The sequence below is a fragment of the Glycine soja genome, chromosome 8 (genome assembly GCF_004193775.1).
Source record: "Glycine soja cultivar W05 chromosome 8, ASM419377v2, whole genome shotgun sequence".
Taxonomy (NCBI): Eukaryota; Viridiplantae; Streptophyta; class Magnoliopsida; order Fabales; family Fabaceae; genus Glycine; species Glycine soja.
Window position 1 is genome coordinate 20,254,714 of NC_041009.1, and position 24,924 is coordinate 20,279,637.

Consider the following 24,924-nt stretch of genomic DNA (forward strand, 5'->3'; position numbering starts at 1 on the left):
CCGAACAAACTGCACATCCCTTTCATAGAATTGCATAGGATTTCCCATATAGATCATTAACTCATCAAGAAGATCCCAGACATCACCCCCCAACACAACTTCCTTGTACATTGATTTTGTTTCACCAACATCTCCAACTGGCTACCAAATAGAGGAACATAACTAGTAATAAAAACCAGTAGAAAAGGAGCAAGATAAAATAAATTACCAAATAAGAAGCAGATGCTGGATTCAATTTGTACATAAGCCTTTAACAATTCAGGGGAGGAAAGCATTATTACGGTAATTGATTATTGAAGTAAACATGCGTCTCTCTTGTCCAAAAAAAGAACACTAAATCTAACAATAGATCCATCAAAATAGTAGAATAATGTTAGTTTACATATCTTTTTTCTTTAAAAAGAAATTCCTTTTCACTATAAAATTGTCATATGGTGATAGTATTTACAAGAATATTTCAATGGCTACACAGAATAAACAGTGTTGATATTTTATGAAAAAATCAACTATATGCTATAATTTTTGTTTTGTGGTCTGTTTCCCACAGATTATAGTACATCAAAAGCTTACCATGATGAAATTTTCAGCATGAGCCATATCATAGAGTTGATTATACTTCTTGTAAAGAAACCTCTTGTTAGTAATGTGTAGAAGCATTACAGACTCCCTTATAAGCCAGAGAATCAGTATTCCAGGTACTAATGCAATCACAACCTTCATGAAATAATGGATCTGTCGCTTCTGAAGGAGATCTACTTCAACTCCGGAACTTGTAATAATCTCAAACATATACGGATCAAGAGGGATATCAACCTACCAAATAAGAGCTATGTTAATCAATCAGATGTCCATGAAGGGACACCATCCGGAGAACCTTGGCGAGATATTTGAGATTTCTGATCAGCAATAACAATTACGAGGTAACTTACAACAAATTCCAATGGAAAACCTTCTTTCATCGTCACATACAATCTTTTCAAGTCTTCAGTAAAGACAACGGCTGCTACCTGTCCAAAAGAATATAGCTCAGCAACTGCCACCTAACCAAACTTGTCAAAAATTTGATGCGCATAAAATATGATTATACATAGGGAGTTCACTGTTCACGTGATAATTAGAAAACAGAGACTACAACATTCATTTTTTTTTTTTTTTTTGATCGGCGAGACTACAACATTCATATTTATAGTCAGCCATTATAACTACTAATTTGATTTCAAAAATTGCATTTCCCATCATATAACCAAACATCAAGAAGACAAAAATGCAATAGAAATGTATGGTCAACGACGTGAATCTTCATCAAACAGGATTGTATCAGTTACATTACTCACTAACCTTTTACCTTCATATGTTGTAAAGTGTTGGAAATAAGAATTAATATTCTGATTCTAGTATTAATTACAGTTTATAGGGATATTATTATCTTTGATTTAGAGGAAACTGAATATCCTCTATGTATGTAGGATTAATGTAATTATCCTATATAAACATGCATCCATTGTATACTCTAATGCACGGTTTCAGTCAATTATGCCTCTTTATTTTCTCTCATTTTACATGGTATCTAGAGTCAGGTTGGGGGAATAACAAAAACCGTCCACCACCGGGGAGCCACTGTCCCTGGGTGAGCCCTTTCTCCCCTTGCCCTTCTTCCGGTGAGCCCTTCTACTCACCTCACTTTTACAGCAAACTCTGCTTCATTTTCCAGCGGCCGCCATCCCTCCAGCAAACTTTCCAGACGACAAACACACCATCAAGAGCACCCAGTGCCGATCTACCCAACGCCTTCGACAGCGTCCCCATCTAACATCAGACGTGCTCTCATGTGTGTTTCCTATGCCAGCCAAACAGCTTCGCCCGCCAAAGCGTAATGGCACGTCCAGCACCTTTTCTGGCTGCGGTTTCAACAACATTGTCGCCTACCCAACGCGACTCTGTCCCCAAAGTTTCATCTCCATCGGACTTGTTTGGGCAAAAACTCCTTTTTTGCATCATTGTTTTGTACCTTTTTAGGTATTGTTTGGTTTTCGATTTTGGGCACTGTGCAGTCCTTTTTTTTTACGTGTTTTGTGTTGTTGCAAAGAACTTTTCAGTCGCCTATCCTGTTGCCATCCTTTTTCAGCATGTATTCCGTCAACCACCTTCAACTCGCTGCTCATTTTCCAGTGAAAAACTCTCTAATTGCTTCTCTGTGCTGTACTTTTCCAGCGTGTTTCTCAGTGACTTTTGTGCTTCGCTGGTTGTGCGTTTTTGCCACTATTTCCTCTTTTTTTCAAGTTTGAATAATTTTGGGTTTCCATAGTTTGTTTCAAGCTTCCAGATCTTAGTTTTAAGAAGATCGGAACTTGCTTTGAATTTTCTTAGGTTGATGGATATTTCAGCTCTCTCTTCCTAGCAATATTCCCCGATTTCATCAAGCTCCCTGAGTCGTCCTCAAATATTGGTTTGAAGCTTCCAAATGATGGTTTTAAGAAAGTCAGAACTTGCTTTTCTTAGGCTGATGAATATTCCAGCTCTCTTTCTAGCAATATTTTCCAACTTCACCAACATCCCAGAATTGTCATTCAAACTATTGTCCTTTTTAGTGGAGCTCAAGTTTTATGTTTCTTGTTGAGAATAAATTTTCTTGTAACAAGCTAAAGCTTGGTAAGCTTAAGCTTTAGCTTGAGGGGAGTGTTGGAAATTAGAGTTAATACTCTGATTCTAGTATTAGTTAGAGTTTATAGGAATATTATTATCTTTGATTTAGAGGAAATATAGCATCCTCTATTTATGTATAATTAATGTAATTATCCTATATAAACACACATCTGTTGTGTACTCTGATACACAGTTTCAGTCAACTATCCCTCTTTATTTTCTCTCATTTTACATAAAGATTTGTAATAAGTCTTGTATCAATTTCTAATAGGTGTTGCTAGAATACTAGTTGTTCCAACCTCAAGTCCATTACATAATTAGGGTCATAGCATCCAAGGTATTGTCCACTTTAGCATTGGTATGAACCTCACAGTTTTTCCCTTAAAAGGCGCCTTGGAGGGTTAAGGGTTGGGGGAGGGTGAATACCTCGGGAGCTTTCCCGCAAAATCCAAGGCAACATTTTTTGCAGCATGGCAATAGGAAGGTTGGAGGGATAAAATTCAATTGATGGAAGTGCTGGTGGATAGCTTTAACATGGACTATTTGGCAGCAAAGGAATAGGATAATTTTTTTAAATGAAACCTTCAATGGAAGCAAGCTGATGGACGATGCAATATTCCTAGTTTGGTCATGGCTCAAATCTATGGAGAAAGATTTTGTAATGCACTTCAACCAATGGTCCAGTAACCTAAGAGAAGGTTTTTGTAATTAGGAGAGGATAGCAGTTGTTGGATCTGTGTAGTATTTTACATTGTGACTAGCTCGGTTCCTTCTCAGACTGATCTAAGTCTGGTCATAGGAACCAACTGTCTACCTAATCTCATCATGTAACTTTAGTACCACTAGTACTCATATATATATATATATATATTTTAGCTGAGCAAAAAAAAAAGGGTTGGGGGAGGGTGTTCATCAACTACCCATTGTTATGGAGTTCGCCACAAGGTATAGAAGATTAATAATTTAGAGAGAGCAGAGACACAAACAGAGAAAAGTGTTTCTTGTATATATGTGTGTTATGCTAAAATGACCGTAGTTGGTTGGTTACATTCGATTATTGTTCTCCTATTTATAATAATTGTAGACAGGGTCTTTGTGCCACGTGTCATGTCCTTATTTGCGTTGGAGATCCTACGCTCTTGGTCGAGTCACCATGACAATTCAGCTTTTGTGCCAGTCGTATATCCTACGCCGGTTCTATCTTTTTTGCCGATTTTCCTGCCGTGAGTTGGTTTTTTCGTATCTAGTCTGGGATAATCCCCGAAACACTAGTCTTGATCTAGATTATCATGATAGTCAAGATTCATTAGCATATGCAGCACATGCTAGATTATTAGTGAACAACTATAGTTATTACCGAAGTTAATAGTTGTTAATAAGTTCTATAATTAGAACTTGATTAGCTCAGGTACTTAATTTTTTTTTTTCAGCAAAAATAGTAATTATATTAATTGAGTACCAGGGGTACTAAAAGATACAAGATAATAATCAGTGTTAGGCTCGAGATTAAAATAGATCTCTGAGCCAGCAACTGATAAAGAGTAACAAGCTACAGTTATATGCTTAAATAAAAATTCTATACATGACTGCTGGAAAAAGCTGCACTAATATTAGAAGACCAGTGGTTGTAGTGAATACTAAAATCAGGTACTTAATGACTCAATACTCTGTACTTATATGTTCTTTCTTTTTTTTTTATCAGCAAAAATAAATAAATATATATATATAGAGATAACTGAGTACCAGGGGTACTAAATTACAATTGTTTTGTTGCCCAAGCTACTGGTTCCAGATTAGACTAAATTAAGTCTATTTAGGAACCACAGCCAAGCCACACCATATTAGTGAAAGAAGCTGCTAATCTATGGTTCTATACTTTACTAATACACTATCCCTTCTCTAAAGTTACTAGACCATTGGTTAAAATGCAATGAGAAATCCTTCTCCAAATGCCTCAGCCATGTCCACAACAAGAAAGCTGCCTCATCAATCAATTTGTTGCTGTCAAATGTTTCGTTGGAGAATATCATCTTATTCCTTTGCTGCCAAATAGTCCAAGTCACTACCACCCACCAACATTTCCACCTAGTAGCCCTGCTGCCATCACCCAATATATCTCCATGGTGTAGAAAATGTTGTCTTGGGTCTTTTGGGAAAGCTCCAGACTTGTTCACCCAGGATAATGATTCCCACCAAATAGGAATGACTTTGTTGCAGTGGAAGAACAAATGTCTTGCTTCCTCTTCCGCTTCTTCTGCAAAATGGGCAACTCCTATCCAATATCTCTATTTGTCTCCTGTGTAAGTTTAGTTTAGTAGGCAGTCTGTCTTTAAGTAGCCTCCATGCAAATACTGCAAATTTGATTGGTATCTTCAACTTCCACAGCTCCTCAAAAGCCCTATCCTGGATCCCATCAACTGCAACCCCCCTCATTACATTGTATGCAGTTTGCGCCGTGTATCTCCCACTTGGATCTGCCTTCCACACCCACTCATCTCTTCTATTTGTCTGAGTAGCCGACCTTTCAACATCTTTTAGGAAATTGACAGCTATTGGTATCTCATTATCAAACAATGGCCTTCTCCAAGATAAATTCCACTCCCACTCCCCATCCTTGTAACCTCCCATCTGCTGAATTAATTGGTTTTGTTGGCCCGAGATTAGGAACAATCTGGGGTATTTATGTTCTTTCTTTGTAAAGCCATATTTTATAGGACTGTATCTTTAGCCAGCTGTAATCTCCAATTAACTTGTAGTTACTTCAGAGTCTGTTTGATTGGTTGGACTCTATGACAAACAGCACCTTCCTATTAAGAAGGTATATTTTCATTTCATACTTTATATATATACATATGCTCCCTTTAATATAAATTATCTTTGCAGTTCAAAAAAAAAGCATATGCTCCCTTGAAACTAACAATACCAAACTATACATAATAATGTACATACTAATGACAATATGATATATGAATATTCTTAAAGGGAGAAGGGAAATACATCCCAATATAATTCTGTTTATAGAAATAGAACTAACCTCAGAACTATCGAGTTTGTCAAGGAAATAAGTGTAAGGAAGTTTAGGGCGATAGCGCCACCATCTCTTAGCTATCCACAAAGCCCTTGTACCCTGAGTGGGTGTCACCTTTTCTGCCACATCCTTGCGAAGACTATTTTCAACCTCTTTCATGTCGAATTCAACTACATATTTGGCATTTAAGGAATCCACTTGCTCAGAAAAACGTTCTTTACTAAGGATCTCTCTCCATTTATTAAGTCTATCACGCCATGTGCCATCAGTTTGAACTTCACCTGCTTACAACAACAACAACAAAAAAAAAAACTTCACCTGCTTAGAAAAATAAAAAAGTATCTCATTAAGAATTAAAACAATGGAAACTATTTGGCCAGTAGACAGATATTGAGATAAAATCAAACTCACAATAGAGCTTCTTGATTTCACTATCTTATGTTAGATTCCATCTCAAAAACAAATTGACAGTAAGTGAAATTGTCCAATAGATATATAAGTTGCACCCAAGAATTGAGACACCACAATTCAAAATATGGTGGCTATTTACCCATTAGTTCCTTTAGCGGGTTCAATCTAAGAATTAAAAAGACACAAATTTATAGCAAAGGAGAAATGTATACAGGCACAAGAATAATCCATGTCATTATGTAAGCACGTTCTTCATTTTGGTGACCAAGCATAACTGAACAAGTTTAACTTGAAATAGCTATTCAGGGGAACTAAAAATCTTCAATGAAAGAACAGAGTTCAAGGATAAGAAAAAGAACACCAATGCAATTTCTTGCCTTTCACATTATCAAGGGGGAAGAGAATAGAAAAATGATCAATCTCACAATACATCACCAGTCTCCATCATAAGCAGCTGAAAAACCTAAACCCTGGGGGTCTATGGTGCATATTGGGGGACTTCAATAATATCATAATTCCGGCAGAAAGGATGGGTGCTTGCCAAAGGGGGCTGGGAGATAGCAGCATGAGCGAGTTCAATGAATGGATAGAAGAGTTGGAGATGGAAGAAGCGCCATGGGTGGGAAGAAAATTCACATGGTTCAGACCAAATGGGAGTGCTAAGAGTAAGCTAGACAGATTTCGTATATCTCCAGAATGGCTTGCTAAATGGCCTGGAACCATTCAATACACATTGGATAGGAACTTCTCAGATCATTGCCCAATTCTGCTGTCATCCAAATGTGTAGATTGGGGTCCCAAACCATTTAGGATTCTTGATTGTTGGCTCTTGGACAACTCATTCAAGAAAACTGTTCAGGTAAAAGAAAAAATCAAAAGGCTAAAGGAGAGGTTGAAGGTATGGAATAGAGAACATTTTGGTGATACTTTCAAGAAATACAAGAAGATTGAGGAAGATTTAAACAAGCTGGAAGAGAACACAATAGACAGACAATTATCTCCCCAAGAAATGTTGTCCAGGAAGCAGCTTCAAGAAGACCTGTGGGTAACAACTCAATCACATGAGTCCCTATTAAGACAGAAGGCAAGATCTAGATGGATTAAAGAGGGTGATTGTAATTCTCGATACTTCCATTTGATGATGCATGCGAGCTGCAGGAAAAATTGCCTAAAAGGAATGATGATTGATGGATCTTGGATTGAAGAACCAATAAGAGTTAAAGAGGCAGTTAGGTTACACTTCTCACAGCATTTCCAAGAATCTGATCATCACAGACCCCAATTGGATGGTATCTGTTTCCAGACCTTACACAACCATCAAAATGAGATGTTGGTTGAACAATTTCAAGAGGATGAGGTCAGAAGAGCTGTTTGGAGCTGTGGGAGTGACAAAAGCCCAGGCCCAGAAGGACTCAACTTCAGATTTATAAAGCAATTATGGCATATGATTAAACCTGACGTACTTCGATTCTTCGATGAATTCTATGTCAATGGAATTTTCCCAAGGGGCTGCAATGCCACTTTCATAGCCTTAATTGCCAAGGTGGCGGATCCACAAATACTAAAGAAATACAAACCTATTTCACTAATAGGTTGTATATACCAGATAGTAGCTAAGATCTTGGCTAACAGACTGAAAAAGATCATGCCTCTTATCATAGATGAAAGGCAATCTGGATTTATAGAAGGAAGACATATGCTACATAGCATGCTGATAGCAAACGAGGTGATTGAAGAAGCTAGAAGAAGTCAAAAGCCATGCATTGTGTTCAAGGTTGATTACGAGAAGGCATATGACTCAGTTTCTTGGGATTTTCTTATCTATATGATGAGAAGGATGGGTTTTTGCTCCAAATGGATACAATGAATTGAAGGGTGTATAAAATCTACATCTATTTCGGTCTTGGTAAATGGGAGTCCCACATCCGAGTTCCTACCTCAAAAAGGACTTCGACAAGGGGATCCATTGGCACCTCTCCTATTTAATATTGTTGTTGAGGCCCTAAATGGGATGATGTCACAAGCTATGGGGAAAAACCTATTTAGGGGATTCCCAGTGGGCTTAAACAAGGTGGAAATCAGCATTCTACAATATGCGGATGACACAATTTTCTTTGGTGAGGCATTCATGGAGAATGTTAGAGTAATCAAAGCGATTCTGAGGACCTTTGAACTCATATTAGGCCTCAAAATTAGCTTTGGAGCTTTTGGCATGTCAGAACAGTGGAAATCTGAGGCAGCAAATTACCTCAATTGTAGTTTGATGTCCGTTCCTTTTACCTACCTTGGCATTCCTATTGGAGCAAATCCAAGAAAATGTCAGACATGGGACCCTATCATTAGCAAGTGTGAGAGAAAATTAGCGAAATGGAAATAAAGACACCTTTCTTTTGGGGGGAGAATGACTCATACAATCGGTCTTAACATCAATTCCTATTTATTTCTTTTCTTTTTTCAGGGCCCCTAAAAAGGTGGTGGACAAACTAGTGAGACTAAAGAGGAGATTCCTGTGGGGTGGTGCAGATGAGCAAAACAAGATAGCCTGGATCAAATGGGACACAGTGAGCCGTCCAAAGGAGCATGGGGGACTAGGAATCAAGGACATAACCACTTTTAATCTGGCACTACTTGGAAAATGGAAGTGGAATCTATTTTAGAACCAAGAGGAGTTGTGGGCACGGGTGTTGGAGTCTAAATACGGTGGCTGGAGGAGTTAGTGAAGCACCTGCAGACATCATTGAATCCACATGGTGGAGGGACCTCAAGCTAGTTTTCCAAAATCCGTAACACTGTGATGCATTGCAAAATGCAAGGTCATGGAGGGTTGGATGTAGTGACAAGACTAAGTTTTGGGAAGACAATTGGTTGGGCGGCAACGGTACCCTACTAGCCAAATATCCAAGGTTACACCATATCCTATCAGCAGAATCAAGTTTTTTTTTTTTTGCACGGCAAAAATCAATATATTATATATGAAATTCAGTACTAGGTGTACTGAAATATACAACAATAAAAAGCATAGGCAATGAAAAGCCAAACCCCTCTAGAAAAAACCAAAAGCAATACAATTGACAAGATAAACCCAGCCCCTCTAAGAGAATTCATCCTTCAAATTAGTTGACCAGAAATTAAAATGCGATTGAAAGCCCTTCTCCACACACTTAAGCCAAGACCAAGTATGAAATAAGGCATCATCCATGACTTTGTCTGGGTTGAAAGGCTGGTTATTGAAAACCAAGCTATTTCTGTGATGCCAAATAGACATGGACAAAGCTATCCACAAAAATTCCCATCTCTTGACAGTGCTGCTTTGCCTATTCCAGTGAGAGAATTGCAGAAAGTGATTCTTCGGGTCTATGGGAAGAGGACCCACTCTATTAACCCATCTCATAGGCTCCCACCAGAGATTCCTAGTCTTAGTGCAGTTGAACATAACATGGCTGGCAGATTCTTCTTCAGAGTCACGTAAAGGACAGCTATAGGAAGGCAACATCACTTGTCTCCTTCTGAGATTAGCCCTAGTAGGAAGCCTGTTCTTGAGTAATCTCCATGAAAAAGCACTTGCTCTTGGGGGTATTTTCAGACTCCATATGATCTTGGATGCCCTGTCCTCATTAACATTATTATCAGCTTCCTGCAACACTTTATAGGCAGACTTTGTAAAATAAAGACCATTAGGGTCAGCCTTCCAAAATAGAAAATCCCTGCTAGATTGATGGATGTGAGCGATCTCAATCTCAGCCAAGAAAGCTGCTACCATGTCAATTTCATGGTCAAAAAAATTCCTCCTCCATATGAGCTTCCACTCCCATCTATCCTCTACGAAATCCCCCATGGAATTGATTGTAGAGGTCTGCTGATTACTTATTTGGTACAGATTAGGATATTTGGCTTGGAGAGTTAAATTATCCCTTAGCCACTTATCCTTCCAAAATCTGATTTTGGTACCAGAGCCCACCCTCCACTTGAGATTATCAATAAAGCTATTGTTGTGCTGCTGCTGAAAGACAGCCTTTATGTCTTGCCACCAATGAGAGGAAAATTTGCTCTTTCCACCAAAGATCAACTCCTTCCCGCCACCATATTTGGAGAGTAAGATTCTTGCCCAAGGTTGGTTCTGATTATTAGTCAGCTCCCACCCCCATTTGCCAAGTAAAGCCTCATTAAATTTAGAGAAATCTTTAATCCCTAGGCCCCCTTTATTTTTAGGAAGGCAAATTGTGTCCCACTTCACCCAAGGAATCTTGTTGGCCTCATGATGACCTCCCCAAAGGAAATTTCTCTGAATTGATACAATCTTTTGCACCACTTTTTTAGGGATCTTAAAAAAAGATAGTAAAAAGATAGGTAAAGCTGATAAAACTGAATTAATGAGAGTGATTCTGCCCCCCATAGATAGACTTCTTTGCTTCCATTTTGCAAGCTTGGCTTCAAACTTCCTCATAATAGGCTGCCATGCAATCCAGCTCTTAGAAGACACCCCTACTGGAATTCCAAGATAAGAAAATGGAAAGTCCGGTTGGCTGCAATTGAGGAATTGAGCTGCATCCCTACACCATCCTTCTGTTTTGCCCAGGCAGCCGAAATGGCTTTTAGAATAATTTATCTTAGTCAGCAGAATCAAGTTATCCAGCAGATGGGATCTCACAAAGATACAGGATGGGAATGGGCTGACATCTGCAATCCGAAGATTGATGGGGAATTGGGAATCAAAGACCTGTCCAAATTCAATGCAGCTTTAAGGGGAAGATGGATCTGGGGACTAGCTTCTAATCACAACCAGCTTTGGGCCAGACTTCTTACCTCCAAATATGGAGGTTTGGTAGACTTGCAGAGCAGTAGAGTTAAAGGGTGGCATTCTTCGTGGTGGAAGGATCTCAGAAAACTTTATCATCAGCCAGATTTTCAGATTATTCACCAAAATATGACCTGGAGGGTTGGATGTGGGGATAGGGTAAGGTTTTGACAAGATCCATGGATAGGTCAGGGATGTAGCCTTCAGCAGAAGTACAATCAATTATTTTTTATTAGCAGACAGCAAAACCTTTCCATCTCTAACATGGGGAAATTTTCTCAAAATACATGGAGCTGGGATTTTAGATGGAGAAGGAACCTATTTGATTATGAGAATAAGCAAGCCATAGCTTTCATGGAAGATATATCTGCCTTTTCTATTCATCAGCAGTTGCAGGATATTATGGTATGGAAAGCAGAACCTAATGGACTCTATTCTACCAAGTCAGCTTATAGGCTCTTGATGCCTACCAATAGCACTGGACAGCACAGTAGGAATTTTCAGATTCTAATGAAGCTTAAAATCCCCCCAAGGGCTGACATGTTTTCTTGGAGATTGTTTAGGGATAGACTTCCTACCAGGGCCAATTTGCTTAGGAGAAATGTGGTTCTACACCAAACTATGTGTCCCCTTTGTGGAAATCACCAGGAGGAGGCTGGCCATCTCTTTTTTCATTGCAGAATGACTATAGGGCTGTGGTGGGAATTTATGAGCTGGACCCGGTTTAAAGGAGCTTTCTCAGCTGACCCAGCAAGACATTTTATTCAATTCTGCGAGGGCTTTGGGACACAGAGGAATCATAATAGGAGGTGTATATGGTGGATTGCTCTAACTAGTACTATTTGGCAACATAGGAATTCCCTCTTGTTTAAGGGCACACCATTTGAACCTCCCAAAGTGTTGGATGATGCTCTATTTCATGTTTGGTCTTGGCTTAAAGTTTCAGAAAAAGGTTTTAATATTCCATTTAACCATTGGTCTTCCACTCTTCCAGAGGCCTTTGGTTAACTTGTAATATTTCCTTCGTGGTGGGTATTGGTGGGTTTTGCTTTTGGAAGGTGGCATTTTCAGTGCCTTGTATTTGTTATCTCAGTACCTCTGGTACTGCTATGCTTTAATATTATTAATAATATAATTTTGCCTTCCAAAAAAAAAAAACAGGATGGGAATGGGATTTCAGGTGGAGGAGAGCATTATTTGAAAGTGAGATAGACATGGTTGTTTCATTCCTAGAAGATGTTGAAGGAAAGACAATTCATCCTCAGAGATCAGACCAGTGGGTGTGGACGGTAGATCCAAGCGGTCAATACTCGGTTAAAAGCATCCACAATATGCTGAGGGGAGAGATAATGGAAGAGATTTAGGATAGGACTTTTGAGGAACTGTGGAAACTCAAGGTCCCAAATAAGATTTCTGTATTTGCCTGGAGATTACTCAACGACAGACTACTGACAAAAGCAAATCTGCAAAGGCGACAAATAGAGATAAATGATAGCAGCTGTCCTTTCTGCAAAAGCATGGACGAGAACGTAGGCCATCTTTTTTTTCATTGCAGCAAAATCATCCCTGTGTGGTAGGAAACATGGTCTTGGTTGAATATTCTAAGGGTTTCCCCGATGAACCCAAAACAACATTTCCTCCAACACATTCTTGGAGTGCCCAAGGGAATAAGGGCTAACAGGTGGAAGTGGTGGTGGTTAGTCTTGACATGGATCATTTGGCAGCAAAGGAACAAGGTTTTTTTTTGCTCAGCAAAAATAGGTAATATATTAATAGAGTACCATAGGTACTAAATATACAAATGGTGCATTATAAGACCACACACCAATGGTTCCATTGTCAGACTAATGTAGTCTTGATGGAAACCAGAGCCTAGATTGCATGTGACCAGTATTTTGCACCTATACATTGTACTGTCGACAACTAATACACAAACCCTGAACTAAGATTGTTGGACCAATGATTGTAGCTGATGTTGAAATCCTTCTCTAAGTGCCGAAGCCACGTCCACAATAGAAAAGATGCATCTTCCATGATTTTATTAGCGTCAAATGAGTCATTGGAGAAGAGTATCTTATTCCCCTGCTGCCATATCAACCATGTAAGAGCCAACCACCACCATCTCCACCTTTTACTCCTAGCTCCCTGAGTCACTCCATGTATGTGTTGGAGGAAATGTTGTTTTGGATTTTGCGGGAGAGGCCCGACAGAGGTCACCCAAGACAACGATTCCCACCAAAGAGGAATGACTTTGCTACAATGAAAAAACAAATGACCTGTGTCCTCCTCCATGTTGCCACACAACAGGCACCTCCTATCATTTATCACCACTTGTCGCCTATGAAGGTTGCTTCTTGTGGGGAGACGGTCTCTAAGTAGCCTCCATGCAAAAACTAATATTTTCTGTGGTACCTTCATCTTCCATAGATCTGCGAAAGTTGTATCTTTTATTGCTTCTGATGAAGACTCCCTCATGACGATGTAAGCGCTCTTAGCTAAGAATTGACCATTGGAATCTGCCATCCACGCCCACCCATCTGACCTCTGTGGCTGAATTTGCTGGGTTTCTATATCTTTTAGAAATTCAGTAGCCATGTCTATCTCATTATCAAACAACAATCTCCTCCACGTGAATTGCCACTCCCACCCTGAGTCATTATGGACCCCCATCTGCTGAATAGTGTGATTTTGCTGACTAGATATGAGGTACAATCTAGGGTATTTCTGGCCATCCAATCGAGGTCTTTCAGGATCCGGTTCTTGGAAACGTTGTATAAAGAATGATCTCACGACCTCTTTGACCCTTGTTGGCTCTTCAATCCAAGCTCCATTAATCATGACTCCTTTCAGGCAACTATTTCTGCGTCTGGCATTCATCAACAAATGAAAATATCTTGAATTGCAATCTCCTTCTCTAATCCACCTTGATCTCGCCTTTTGCCTTAAAAGCGGCTCATCAGATTGGGCCGCTATCCACAATTCTTCTTGAAGCTTCTTCCTGGTCAATGATTCTTCAAGGGTCAAGTGTCTGTGGCTTGTGTCACTCTCCAACTTGTTTAGCTCCTCTTCAAGTTTGGTGTACTTTTTGAAAGTGTCACCAAAATGTTGCCTGTTCCAGACCTTCATCCTCTGCTTCAATGTTTTGATTTTTTCTTTGAGCACGAACCCTCCCCAGCCGCTTTGCTAAGTAGAGTTCCAAGAGTCTTGAACCATTTTCTTAAACGAGTTGTCCAAAAGCCAGCAATCAAGGATCTTGAATGGTTTAGGACCCCAATCCACAGTTTTGGATGATAGCAAAATTGGGCAATGATCTGAAAAGTTTCTGTCCAATGCCTGTTGGGTGCTTCCTGGCCATTTGACGAGCCACTCTGAAGAGACCATGAATCTGTCCAACTTACTCCTTACGGTTCCATTTGGTCGGACCCAAGTGAATTTTCTTCCTAACCATGGCGCGTCGTCTACCTCCAGCTCTTCGATCCATTCATTGAACTCGTTAATGTTTCTTTCCCCCACATCCGTGTGATAGACGCTGAGTCTTTCACATGGGTGCCTAATATTGTTAAAATCGCCCAAAGAACTCTCTTATTCTGGATATCGCAAGGTGAGTAAATGTTGGTGATGTGAATAATTTGAGCCTCTTGGTGCCACTTTCCTTCTAGCATTATAAATCCCGGGCCCTGAACTTTTCTTTCTAGCTTGAAATTTTTATTGCTCCAAATGCAAAGAATTTCCCCTGCTGAATTTGTTGCTGGTTGTGCCTCCCAGTTGACATCAGAATCCCCCCACAGAGCTTGACAAGTGGATTTATCAATGGTCTCCTTTTTTGTCTCTTGTAAACAAATCATGTCGATATTATGCCTGATGACCAATTTTTTAATTGCTGGCCATTTGACCCCCCTCCCGAGCCCTCTGACATTATATGAGATGATATTCATTGATAACTCCTGCTGCTTCCCACTCTCTGAGCCTCTTTTTTGTCCCTTTCCTCCATTTTCATTATTTTGTTAACGGGGTTGTTGTTCAATGTCCCACATGTGACCCCTAATTCCTTTGCTAACTGCCATATGGCTTTAGCTTCTTGTTCCTGCTTTGTTGGTGCTGTGTACCTCGTCACAATCTGCTTGAACGAGATTATTATTAGAGTTGTAATTTATTTCTAGTTGGGCATCTTCAGCTGAAACTTCGAATCCTTGCGGGTGTTGTGTTTGGCTTGAAATGACAGCATTAGATTTTGGAATTGTATCTTGAGTAAGCCCATCTCCGCAGCCCAGAATTTTTCTTACGAAAAAAAATTTTCCGAGAATAAACCTGAAAGGAATTTGGCTGTGGGCTGAAAAACTGGTGTGTATGAGAAATTGGGGGGGGGTGAATAGTATGGCCCAGCCCATCATCATATATTTCTTCAGTTTGAAGTTGCTAAGTATAAATGGAATTGCCCTTCCCTTTGACTATTTCAAAACTCACTTTTTCACTGATTTCTCCTGCGCTTCCCTTTTCGGGCCTCTCTGCATGATCTTTCTTCATTTTTGAGCATTGTCTTTCTTCATTTATGTTAAACTATGCCTTTGTACCCTTCTGAGTAGCAAGCTGCCTCTTTGGAGATGTGGTCACTGTAGCGATCACAGTTGTGTCACTAATCCCACAGTGCACAGTAGCTGTTGTGATGGAGGTCTCCAGGGTACTAGGTTTGTCCAACTGGATGTTGGGTTTGGAACACCCGTTGGGTAAAGGCCCAACCAGTTGCACCTGTGATCCCTTGGAGGTCGCAGAAAGCCCTGTTGCCGGCTGGTCCTGTTCGCCCGCCATCGCGACCTCATGCATGTCCTCCTGGCCATGTTCTGCCGCAGCCACGATCGCTTCATGCAGGTCCGCAGTCGCATCGGGAGGGGCCACGACAGATAACACCGCGCACTCAGGATGGATCGCAGGTTGCACCGCGCCCCGCACCGGGATGATGGACTGGTCTTCCATTTCCGATCCCGCCAAGCTTCTCGCAACGTCGGTGACTCCCTCTCTACCTGCGACACACAGCGGGTAAAGACCAAAGCTGAGGGAGCAGGTGAGATTACCCCTTCTTGTTCGAGCCTCAGCATGGAACTACAGTCATCCTCCTTGTCACTCTCAAATGATTCTATTTCCTCCGAAGACCCATACCCTCCCCAGCTCCTCCATTGAGTTCTGTCTGGGTTTTCTCCTCCACCTTCCTCCGCTATGTACACCCTGTACACTTCCCCTTTGATGTGCACTTTCACCATGTGCTGTAAAAGAGGCCTTCGTGAGGTCTTCAACAAGACCCGCACCTTATCCATCCTCCGAGCTGCAGCCACATCATCCTCCATGTCCACTATGTCACCTATAGAAGCCATGATTTAGCTTATTTGTGTGTTGTCCTAGGCCTGTAACGGTATACCCCAGCAACTTACCCACGTCAATCTATATCCCGTGCGCAACTTCGGACTCCATTTTTCCAATGAGTGGAAGGGAGTGGCCCCACCTTCATTTTCTTCTGCCATCATCTTCTTAGCTCTTTCGTCAGTAAGGCCTAAAATCAGGACCATATCATCCCCTAAGTATTTCAGGTCTATGTCTTCGCCATCGTCCCAGTACACATCATCCTCTGCTTTATCAAACATAGCCAAATTTTTCAATCTTCCTACCCATGCCTCCTTGAGCCAATTAATCCCTGTTTCCGATACTTCTAGATACACCGAAGACCAAGATCCTTCGTTGCTGCAGTTTTCAGTGACTACTGCTCTCCTAGTCCTTGTTCCTCTTTGATTCCCTGACACTACCTCCGTGTATGATCCCTGAATCATTCTTTTTTGCATCTGTCTTGGCCACCTTGCCTCCGTTCCCCTGTGCTCGGCATACATTGATTGTTTCGATTCTGATTTTGGCTGCTGGGTTCTGTTCCTCCCAAATTTGGGTGTGTTGACAAACATCCTGAGACCGCCATAGACGACATTATCTAGTTTTCTTTCCAGATAATGCACATCCTCCACGCCTTTAAATCTAGCGAACCGTACCTTCTACCTGTCTTGTTTCTGTTATTAGGTATGAAAACCTCCCTTACATCACCGAACTTCTTGAAATGGTGCCATAAGTCCTTCTCAGTAGCCTTCTCTGAAAATCGAGTGAAATAGAACGATGTAATATCATTCCGGCCCCTCCAACTATCTCGATTGTAGCTCTGTCTATGATCATTCCTAATACTTGAGTGAGTCTGATGGGTATCCTCTATCCTAGTTGCACTGTGTCTCTCTCTTTTCTCTCTCCTGGAACACACTCTCACCCACCCACTCTCGCTCTCACTCTCTCTCGCTCTCTCTAAACATCTCTCTCTGTTTATTTATCCTCCCCATTCATGTAACTATACCTGGTATCTTAAGTTTTAGATAGAAATTGTCATTAACACGTTATTGGAGCCTTTGACTGGGTAGCAAAGGAACAAGGTTATCTTTTCCAATGACACCTTTGATTTTTTTTTTTTGCTCAGCCAAAATAAAATATATTCATTAGTGAGTACCAGAGGTACTGAAACAGTACATATTTTAGTAGAGTACTTCAATACTAATTCAGCAACATGCATTGTGATTACATTAGCTGAAAAGTATGATAGAACAGTACAAGTACAGGAATGAATCCTATCTCCCTATGATCGTGCCCGAAGAAAACCATGTTTGATATTTGAAGACCATTGATTGAAATGAGATGCGAAGTCCTTGTCTAAGCATCTGAGTCATGTCCATAATAGAAACACTGCGTCGTCCATTACTTGATGAGCATTGAAAATGGCAGTGGAGAAAATGATGCTATTTTTGTGCTTCCATATAGTATAGGTCAATGCTAACCACCACCGTTGTCATCTTGTCGCCTGCATTTCCTCATGAACTCCATGAAAATGCTGCAGAAAGTGTTGTCTCGGATGATGTGGGAAAGCCCCCACCAAATTCACCCAAGACGCCGATTCCCACCATAAGTGAATAATTTTACTGCAGTGGAAGAATAAATGGCTTGCACTCTCTTCCGCCGATCTGCAAAAAGGGCATAAATAGTCCTGCAGCTCAACCCGTTTCCTTTTCAGATTATCCCTGGTCGGCAATCTATCTTTGATTAACCTTCACGCAAACATAGCCACTTTCGATGGTGCCCTTAGCTTCCATAATTCCTTGTACCCTCCCCCCTGACCCTCTCTTGATATTGCTTCTCTAATTACTCTATATGCACTCCTAGCCGAATACCTTCCATTTGGTTCAGCCGCCCACACCCACTGATCTTGTGAATCCGGGCTGATTCTGAACCCTTCAACTTCTTGTAGGAATGCGACCGCCATCTCTATCTCGCTGTCAAACAACGGTCTTCTCCACTGCAAATGCCACTCCCGTCCTTCTTCATTGAAAGCTCCTAATTGCTGGATGGATTGGTGTTGCTGATCTGATATGGTGTACAATCTTCGATACTTCTCTGCTAATTGGCTATCTCCGCCTGTCCATTTATCCTCCCAAAATTTAAACTTGTCCCCGCGCCCAACCTTCCACAAAATTGCTCTGTTCAAGTGTTGTCCCTGCTGAGGGTGTTGATATACCAGCTTTGATGCCAGCAAAGTGCTAGATGATGCAGTTTTCCTGCTATGGACATGGCTCAAAAATTTGGAGAAGGGTTTTGCCACTCATTACAATCAGTGGTCTAGTAACCTTAGAAGTGGATTTATTGTGTAGTGCAGGGTATAACAATACATTCAGATTAGATATTAGTTTCATCTATGTATCCAGAATTTGGTTCACATCCTGACTTCTTTAAGTCTGCTTTTGAACCAAATACCAATTAACTTATAATGTACTTTTCAGTACCTCTGGTACTAAAACAATATACATACTTATTTTTGCTGATAAAAAAAAATAAGGAATAGATAGGATCAGGCCATAGGACAGGATATCAGTTATTGGAGAATTAAGTAGGAGTTTTGAATGTGTGTGTTCACAAGAAATAGTGTATTAATAGCCTTTTCTACCATGATTCGAATACAATGCTTCTGTGGCAAGCTAGTGAAGTGGTAACTGGCGATATATTTCTTAAAACTAGAATTTAACATATTTGTTTGAGTGGTGAAGCCAGACCTCATTTTTTTTCATTGAGAAACTTCATTTTTTTTTTAATTAGCACTATTATTCTTCACAATTTAAGATTTTTTGCTACAGATGTCTCACATAATTTACATTTTTGGGATAGGGAAAAAAAAAGTACATACAAGTAGCAGTTTATGTTTTGTATACAAAAAATGGGCATTTATGAAAGTAGCTTATGACTTTTCTAAAGCTTTCAGCGTATTTTAGTAAGCTTCCAGCAGAAGCCTATCAAAATAAGTTATTTTTCAATTATTTAGTAAGCTTAACAGTCAAGCTTATGAATAAGCTCTTACTTTTTTTTTATCAGCAAAAATATAATAGTATTATATATAATATGAAGATCAGTACAAGTGGTACTGTTATATATACAACCCAGCACAGTACTTTGCAAAGCTATGGTGACCTAATACTAGCAATACATCAAGAATTAGGTGACCATAGGTTTGACCGCAAGCTAGGCACCCAAACACAGAAAGGCTATATTCTAATCCCCCCTAAACACAAAACCCTTCCCTAATATTGCTAGACCAGAAGTGGAATGGATTATGAAATCCTTTTTCCAAATTCTTAAACCATGTCCAGCAGAGGAATAAAGCGTCCTCCATCAATTTTTAGGCATTAAAGCTGTCATTTGAGAAAATGACTCTGTTTCTATGGTGCCAAATACACCATGTCAAGGATATCCACCAAGTCTGTCAGTGCTGCATCTTAATGTCCTCCAAGTTACAGTATGAGTGTTGGAGGAAATGAGCCCTCGGAGTGTCTGGAAAACACCCACACTGTTTAGCCAAGACATGGATTCCCACCATAATGACAAAATTTTAGCACAGTTAAAAAATAAGTGAGATGCATCCTCACCATGATTCCTGCAAAAATAAGCTCTTACTTCATAAGAGCTTACTGAATAGGTGCTTAACTAAACTATTCATCCAAACACGCCCAAAATCAAACGGCATGAAAGACATTGATATTGATAATCCAATACATGCCACATACACATTTATTGGTATTATCTTATTTCAATGCAGAAGACACGATGAAATAAATATAAGCAGTAATCAAATGAAACATCAAGTTCTGCAATATTATTTCTCAAGTCATTGGAACAACTTCTCAATATACCCAAAAAAATTAAAAAAGAAAGAAAGAACAAATTTAAATGGAAAGTAAAAGAGTAAAAGAACCAAAAAATACAAAGATAACCTGAAATGCCCAAGCCTTTTGTTAACTCTTTCTTCTCTTCTTTGTTTAACCTTTCATCATCCTCTATAATTTGTTTTACACGCTCCTCAGGAGCCTCTCGATCATCCTCCCATGCATCCTCTCCAACATAAGAAGTATCATGAACAAGTGTTCCATCAGGTCTTTCAATAAGCTTTTTCATTTTCAGGCCTTTCGGCATTGTCTTCTTCCACATACCCTTTTTAAATCTGCAATCAAATAAATTAAATAAAAATTGGCTAAACAGATTCAAATTTCAACACACTAAACAGTTCGCAACATGAAATGGTTTCATTGTTTAGGCTTCAAATAGGCCTGAAAATGGTTTAACTTTAATGGCAGGATGTGGGTAGTGGAAAATTTTGGCAATGGAGTTTTTAGGGATTTTAAGGACAATGTCAAGATTATCAGCAAGGAAATATTCATATAGTGATTCAAAGGTAGATGGAACCTAAAGCTGAGACAATTTTTTTGTTGATAGAAAATATAAGAAATGGAATGGCCCAAACTCACTCCCAAAAGCTTGCTCAACAGGGGAGAATTGCCCAAGTCTTATAAGGAGTATTCTGGGTGTATTCCTAGCCAATGCAAGACCTCTTAACAGAAGCAAGCCTGTAGTTCAGTAAGCCAGTGTATAGGATAGGCTTCAATTGCCATCATTGACTAGTTATAATGAATGAAAAGTCTACTTTCTCACAGGATAGCAATTTTCCGTTAACTGCTGATGTGGCAATTGACTCGACACGTCGGCAATCTACCTGCGATGTCACGTGTACTCTATGTCTGAGTTGGAATTCCACATAGGAAATAGATTTTTTTATTTTTAAAAAATATAGCAAATATTATTTAAGATAAAAATTTAATTTAAGATTAAGAGGGAGGGAGAAGGAGATTACAACATCGTTTTGCTAATACAGAAAGGACATTGTGCTTTGCTTCAGAACACAAATGCGATTTCCTCTCTTCTTCTCACACGCTCTGCCAATGTTCACCACAAAAGAGGATTAGGGTGAACGATTTGCTTCTTACAAAATGTTCCCTAATGATATGTCCCACCATTATACCCATTAGTTCGCTTCCCTAACCTCAATCAAATTAGCCACTCATATTTCTTCTACTATATCAATTATCTTCCCAATCCTCTCATCATGCGTTTTGCCCCAACAGATGGAAGGCTTCTGAAGCAGATGCAAGGAGGTGCAGCAAGTAAGAGAACGTCAACGAAAGATTACAATTCGTCCTCACCGCTGTCCAACCTCAAATGAAGCTCTAATTGAAGAACGTCAGGGGCGTCAAATATGGCTTCGAGCAAAGGAGGAGGAGGAGGAAAGGCAACCACCGCCGCACTTTAATACCAGCTCGCTCGGCTACTAGCTCGCTCTGCCTCCAAAATTGTGAGAATCGCGTCGTAGGTCATCAAAATGCGATTTGAATCGAAGTTCTTCACGTCAAAGATTGGGGATGTGATGTGTTTGGATCGAGATCTGAAGCTTCAATTTGATTTGAAGTTTAGGATTGGGTTAGGATTTGGACAAATGCCGCCACCGATAAAGAGCTAAGGAGGAATTGTTGTTGGGTTTGTTTTAGGTTTCATATCTGATTTTGATTTGGACTTCTGATCCCATTGATTCTGATTTTGATTTTGAATATATCATCTATATGGAGGTACACCATTGGAAATCTTAGACCGTCATACTCCTCTTCTCTATCACGATCAATAACCAGTGCGGGAAGAAGACACAAGCCTCCTTCTATTCTTAAACGACAACATTTTCATATAAGGATTCCTAATAATCTATTTTTTTCGTTTTAATTTAATTAAAATATAATGCCATGTCAGACGACACGTGGTTTGCTTACATGTCACATTTAATCCGACGTGGCATCACAGGTAGCTTGTCAACGTGTCGAGTTAACGGTCACATCAACAGTTAATGGATCCTTTTTAACGGCAAGGACCTCACACAAAACTTTTCAAATATTAGGGACCTATCGCAAAGGAAAAAAATTATTCGAGACCAAATGCAAAATTTGGGTATATATCAGGGATCAAAAACATATTTAAGTCAATTTTATATTAGTACAAAACTGGTGAAAGAATATTATTTGTTCATAAGGTATATATCAGGGATCAAAAACATATTTAAGTCAATTTTATATTAGTACAAAACTGGTGAAAGAATATTATTTGTTCATAAGAAATAAAATTTGAGAAGTCAACAATTAAACTTCTAAGAGAATTATGACTATACCAATTAGATATGCCAAAAGTATATATAACAAGAGCATGTGTGTCCAAACTCCAAAGCATGTGTTAATAAAGGAGGATTGATTTACCTTTTAATGTTGGTAGGGGATGGTTCAGGAATTAACGCTTCCATGTAAGCTTCTGTCAACTCTTTTTTCTGGCGACTTAGGAAAGGTGCTTGAATTGTTACATATACTCCTCTACAAGCAAATGTCACAACAAAAATGTAAAGAACCAATGCACCAATTCGCTTAGGTTCCCAATCCTTGATATTCTGGAAAAAGAATAAGCAAATTTGTTTTAGTTTATATTAAAAAGAAAATAATACAGTATAATAACAAATATAACTGAAGCCCATTTTATGAATAAAGCAATCAGTCCATGTTCTACCATGCTGTCCAAAAGTGTTGACATTAGATGCATTTCTTGTAATCAAAATGTTAGCTAGACACAAATGGTTCTAAGAGAAAGAAAAACACATGAATGTCAAAATAGTTGTTAACCCAACGCCACTGATCAAACAAAAACAATCTCACAGAACCAAATAATATTAAATACCAGCAGAAGAGAACAAAAGCAGAAAGTATATGAAAACTTTGAGCAATCCTGTCCCATCTTATCAAGTGGAAAAGAAATGCCTTTGAAATGCAGGCACTGCCACAAAATTTTGACCAGCCACTCTCATGTTGCACTTGAATGTGGAAATTAGATTTGACTCTCCCTCAATCTGTTTGGTTTAAGGAAACATTTTCAATTTTCACTTATAATTACAAAAAAGGTTGCATTATTAGGGAACAGGAAAATTTAAAATTGGAAAACATCATCCAATGTAGAAATCAGATTTTGCTCTCACTCAAAGGTTGGTTGGTTGGTTAAGAAAGAAAGACAAAAAGGGGAGAAAGGTCACAGGTTCAACCCCCCTGCTAACAAAAACTAACAAACTAACGATTAACATTTACCGATAAAAAAAAAAGTCAGCACTTTGGTTTTAACAAAAGGTTTTTCATTTTCACTCATATTTACAAAAACACCTGCATTATCTTTTTTTCATCACTGCAATTCCTATCTTCAAATGCTTCAGCTTCTCCAGTAAAACCATAACATAAATATTAAATTAGTTTTTTTGTCCTCTAATTCATTATTTAGGTTCAATTTGGTCCTTAAATTTTTTTCTGATTTAATTTGGTCTTTTAATTTTTAAAACTAATTCAATTTGATCCTTTTGTCTAAATTAATCGGATGGTGTTAGGAAATGTGCATTAAACAACCATTGATCCAATCTTGACGGTAGGACCAAGTTGAACCCCAAAAAACTAGACGACCCAAATTAAATCAAAAAAATAAATTAGAGGACTAAAAAACTAATTTAACCTACCATTACAACATTCTCACACTCGCATCCACACTCACAAGTCACAACAAAAACATGAAATTAACAACACAATTAAAAAAACATGAAATGAAATTAATTAACAACACAATCAACACACAGCAATTGAATGTATGGTTACCTTCCACCGTTCCCAACGATTCCAATCGACAAACCGAAACACCCAATCAGTCCCCAACCTTCGCAATTCATCTCCGTTCACAAACTCGCCAACTTTCTTCACACTCCTGTTTTCGAAGTCGAGACCCGTCTCCTTCTTTACCATTTCCCCAAACTTTCCCCAAAACCGCCGTGACCCGCGCAGCAGCGATTGCGACCACGACGGCCCATCGGGCTCCGCGGCGGCCGAGACCCGAAACCGAATCCTTCTGCGGCGGCGCGGCACGGTTAAGGTGAAGACGTTGGGGTTTCGAGAGAGTGGTGGGGGTGAGGAAACGAGAAGAGGGTTGGGGTTGCGTGGGATGGTGAGTTCCATTGCTAGCTTCTGGGGTTCATTTCGGGATTTCGGGGTTTATGGGGTTTATCCATATCATTTTTCCTTTCAAATAATAAATATAATAATTAAGTAAAATCTAATAACAATATTTTTGTCTGTTTGGAAACTCTATTTGTGGAAAAACATATGTAAGAGTTAGCCCCGGACATATAAAAAAAATATAATTTGATCCACCTCTTTCTAGAAGAATAATTAACTATTAATAAAAAAATTTATCTATAAAATTTATCTCTTAATTATATTTTAAGACTTAATTTGATCCTTTAATTATTAAAAGGTTCAATTTGATCTCTTAATTATTTAAAATTAAATAATTATATTATTTTCATCATATCCATTAATTATTTGACAAAAACTAAAAGCATCAATTTTTAATAAAATTGAGGTCAAATATTATATTTTTCTAAGGTAAGAGACACACATTTAGGATGTTCTTTTACATGGGTGGTTAAGCAACCAATTTAAAAAAATACTTTTACATAAGTTGTATTGATAACTAATATAGAAAGTTTAGATTTTCATCAAATAACTAATACATATGGTTAAAAAAGGTATATTGTTTCATT

General features: G+C 39.1%; 1 protein-coding gene across 1 annotated transcript in view; it reads right to left on the reverse strand.

Annotated features, from left to right (window-relative positions):
* The window catches only part of LOC114422643 (ATP-dependent zinc metalloprotease FTSH 12, chloroplastic), a 70,549-nt gene extending 46,164 nt beyond the window's left edge, over positions 1-24,385 (reverse strand). The window contains exons 1-7 of the mRNA XM_028389113.1: positions 23,984-24,385; positions 22,562-22,746; positions 20,207-20,433; positions 5,678-5,952; positions 930-1,007; positions 571-813; positions 1-141 (exon numbers count right to left, since the gene is read on the reverse strand). Of these exons, the coding sequence (XP_028244914.1) occupies positions 1-141; positions 571-813; positions 930-1,007; positions 5,678-5,952; positions 20,207-20,433; positions 22,562-22,746; positions 23,984-24,337 (1,503 nt within the window). The 5' untranslated portion in view covers positions 24,338-24,385. The remainder of the gene's footprint in view (positions 142-570; positions 814-929; positions 1,008-5,677; positions 5,953-20,206; positions 20,434-22,561; positions 22,747-23,983) is intronic.
* Between the last annotated feature and the right edge of the window lie 539 nt (positions 24,386-24,924).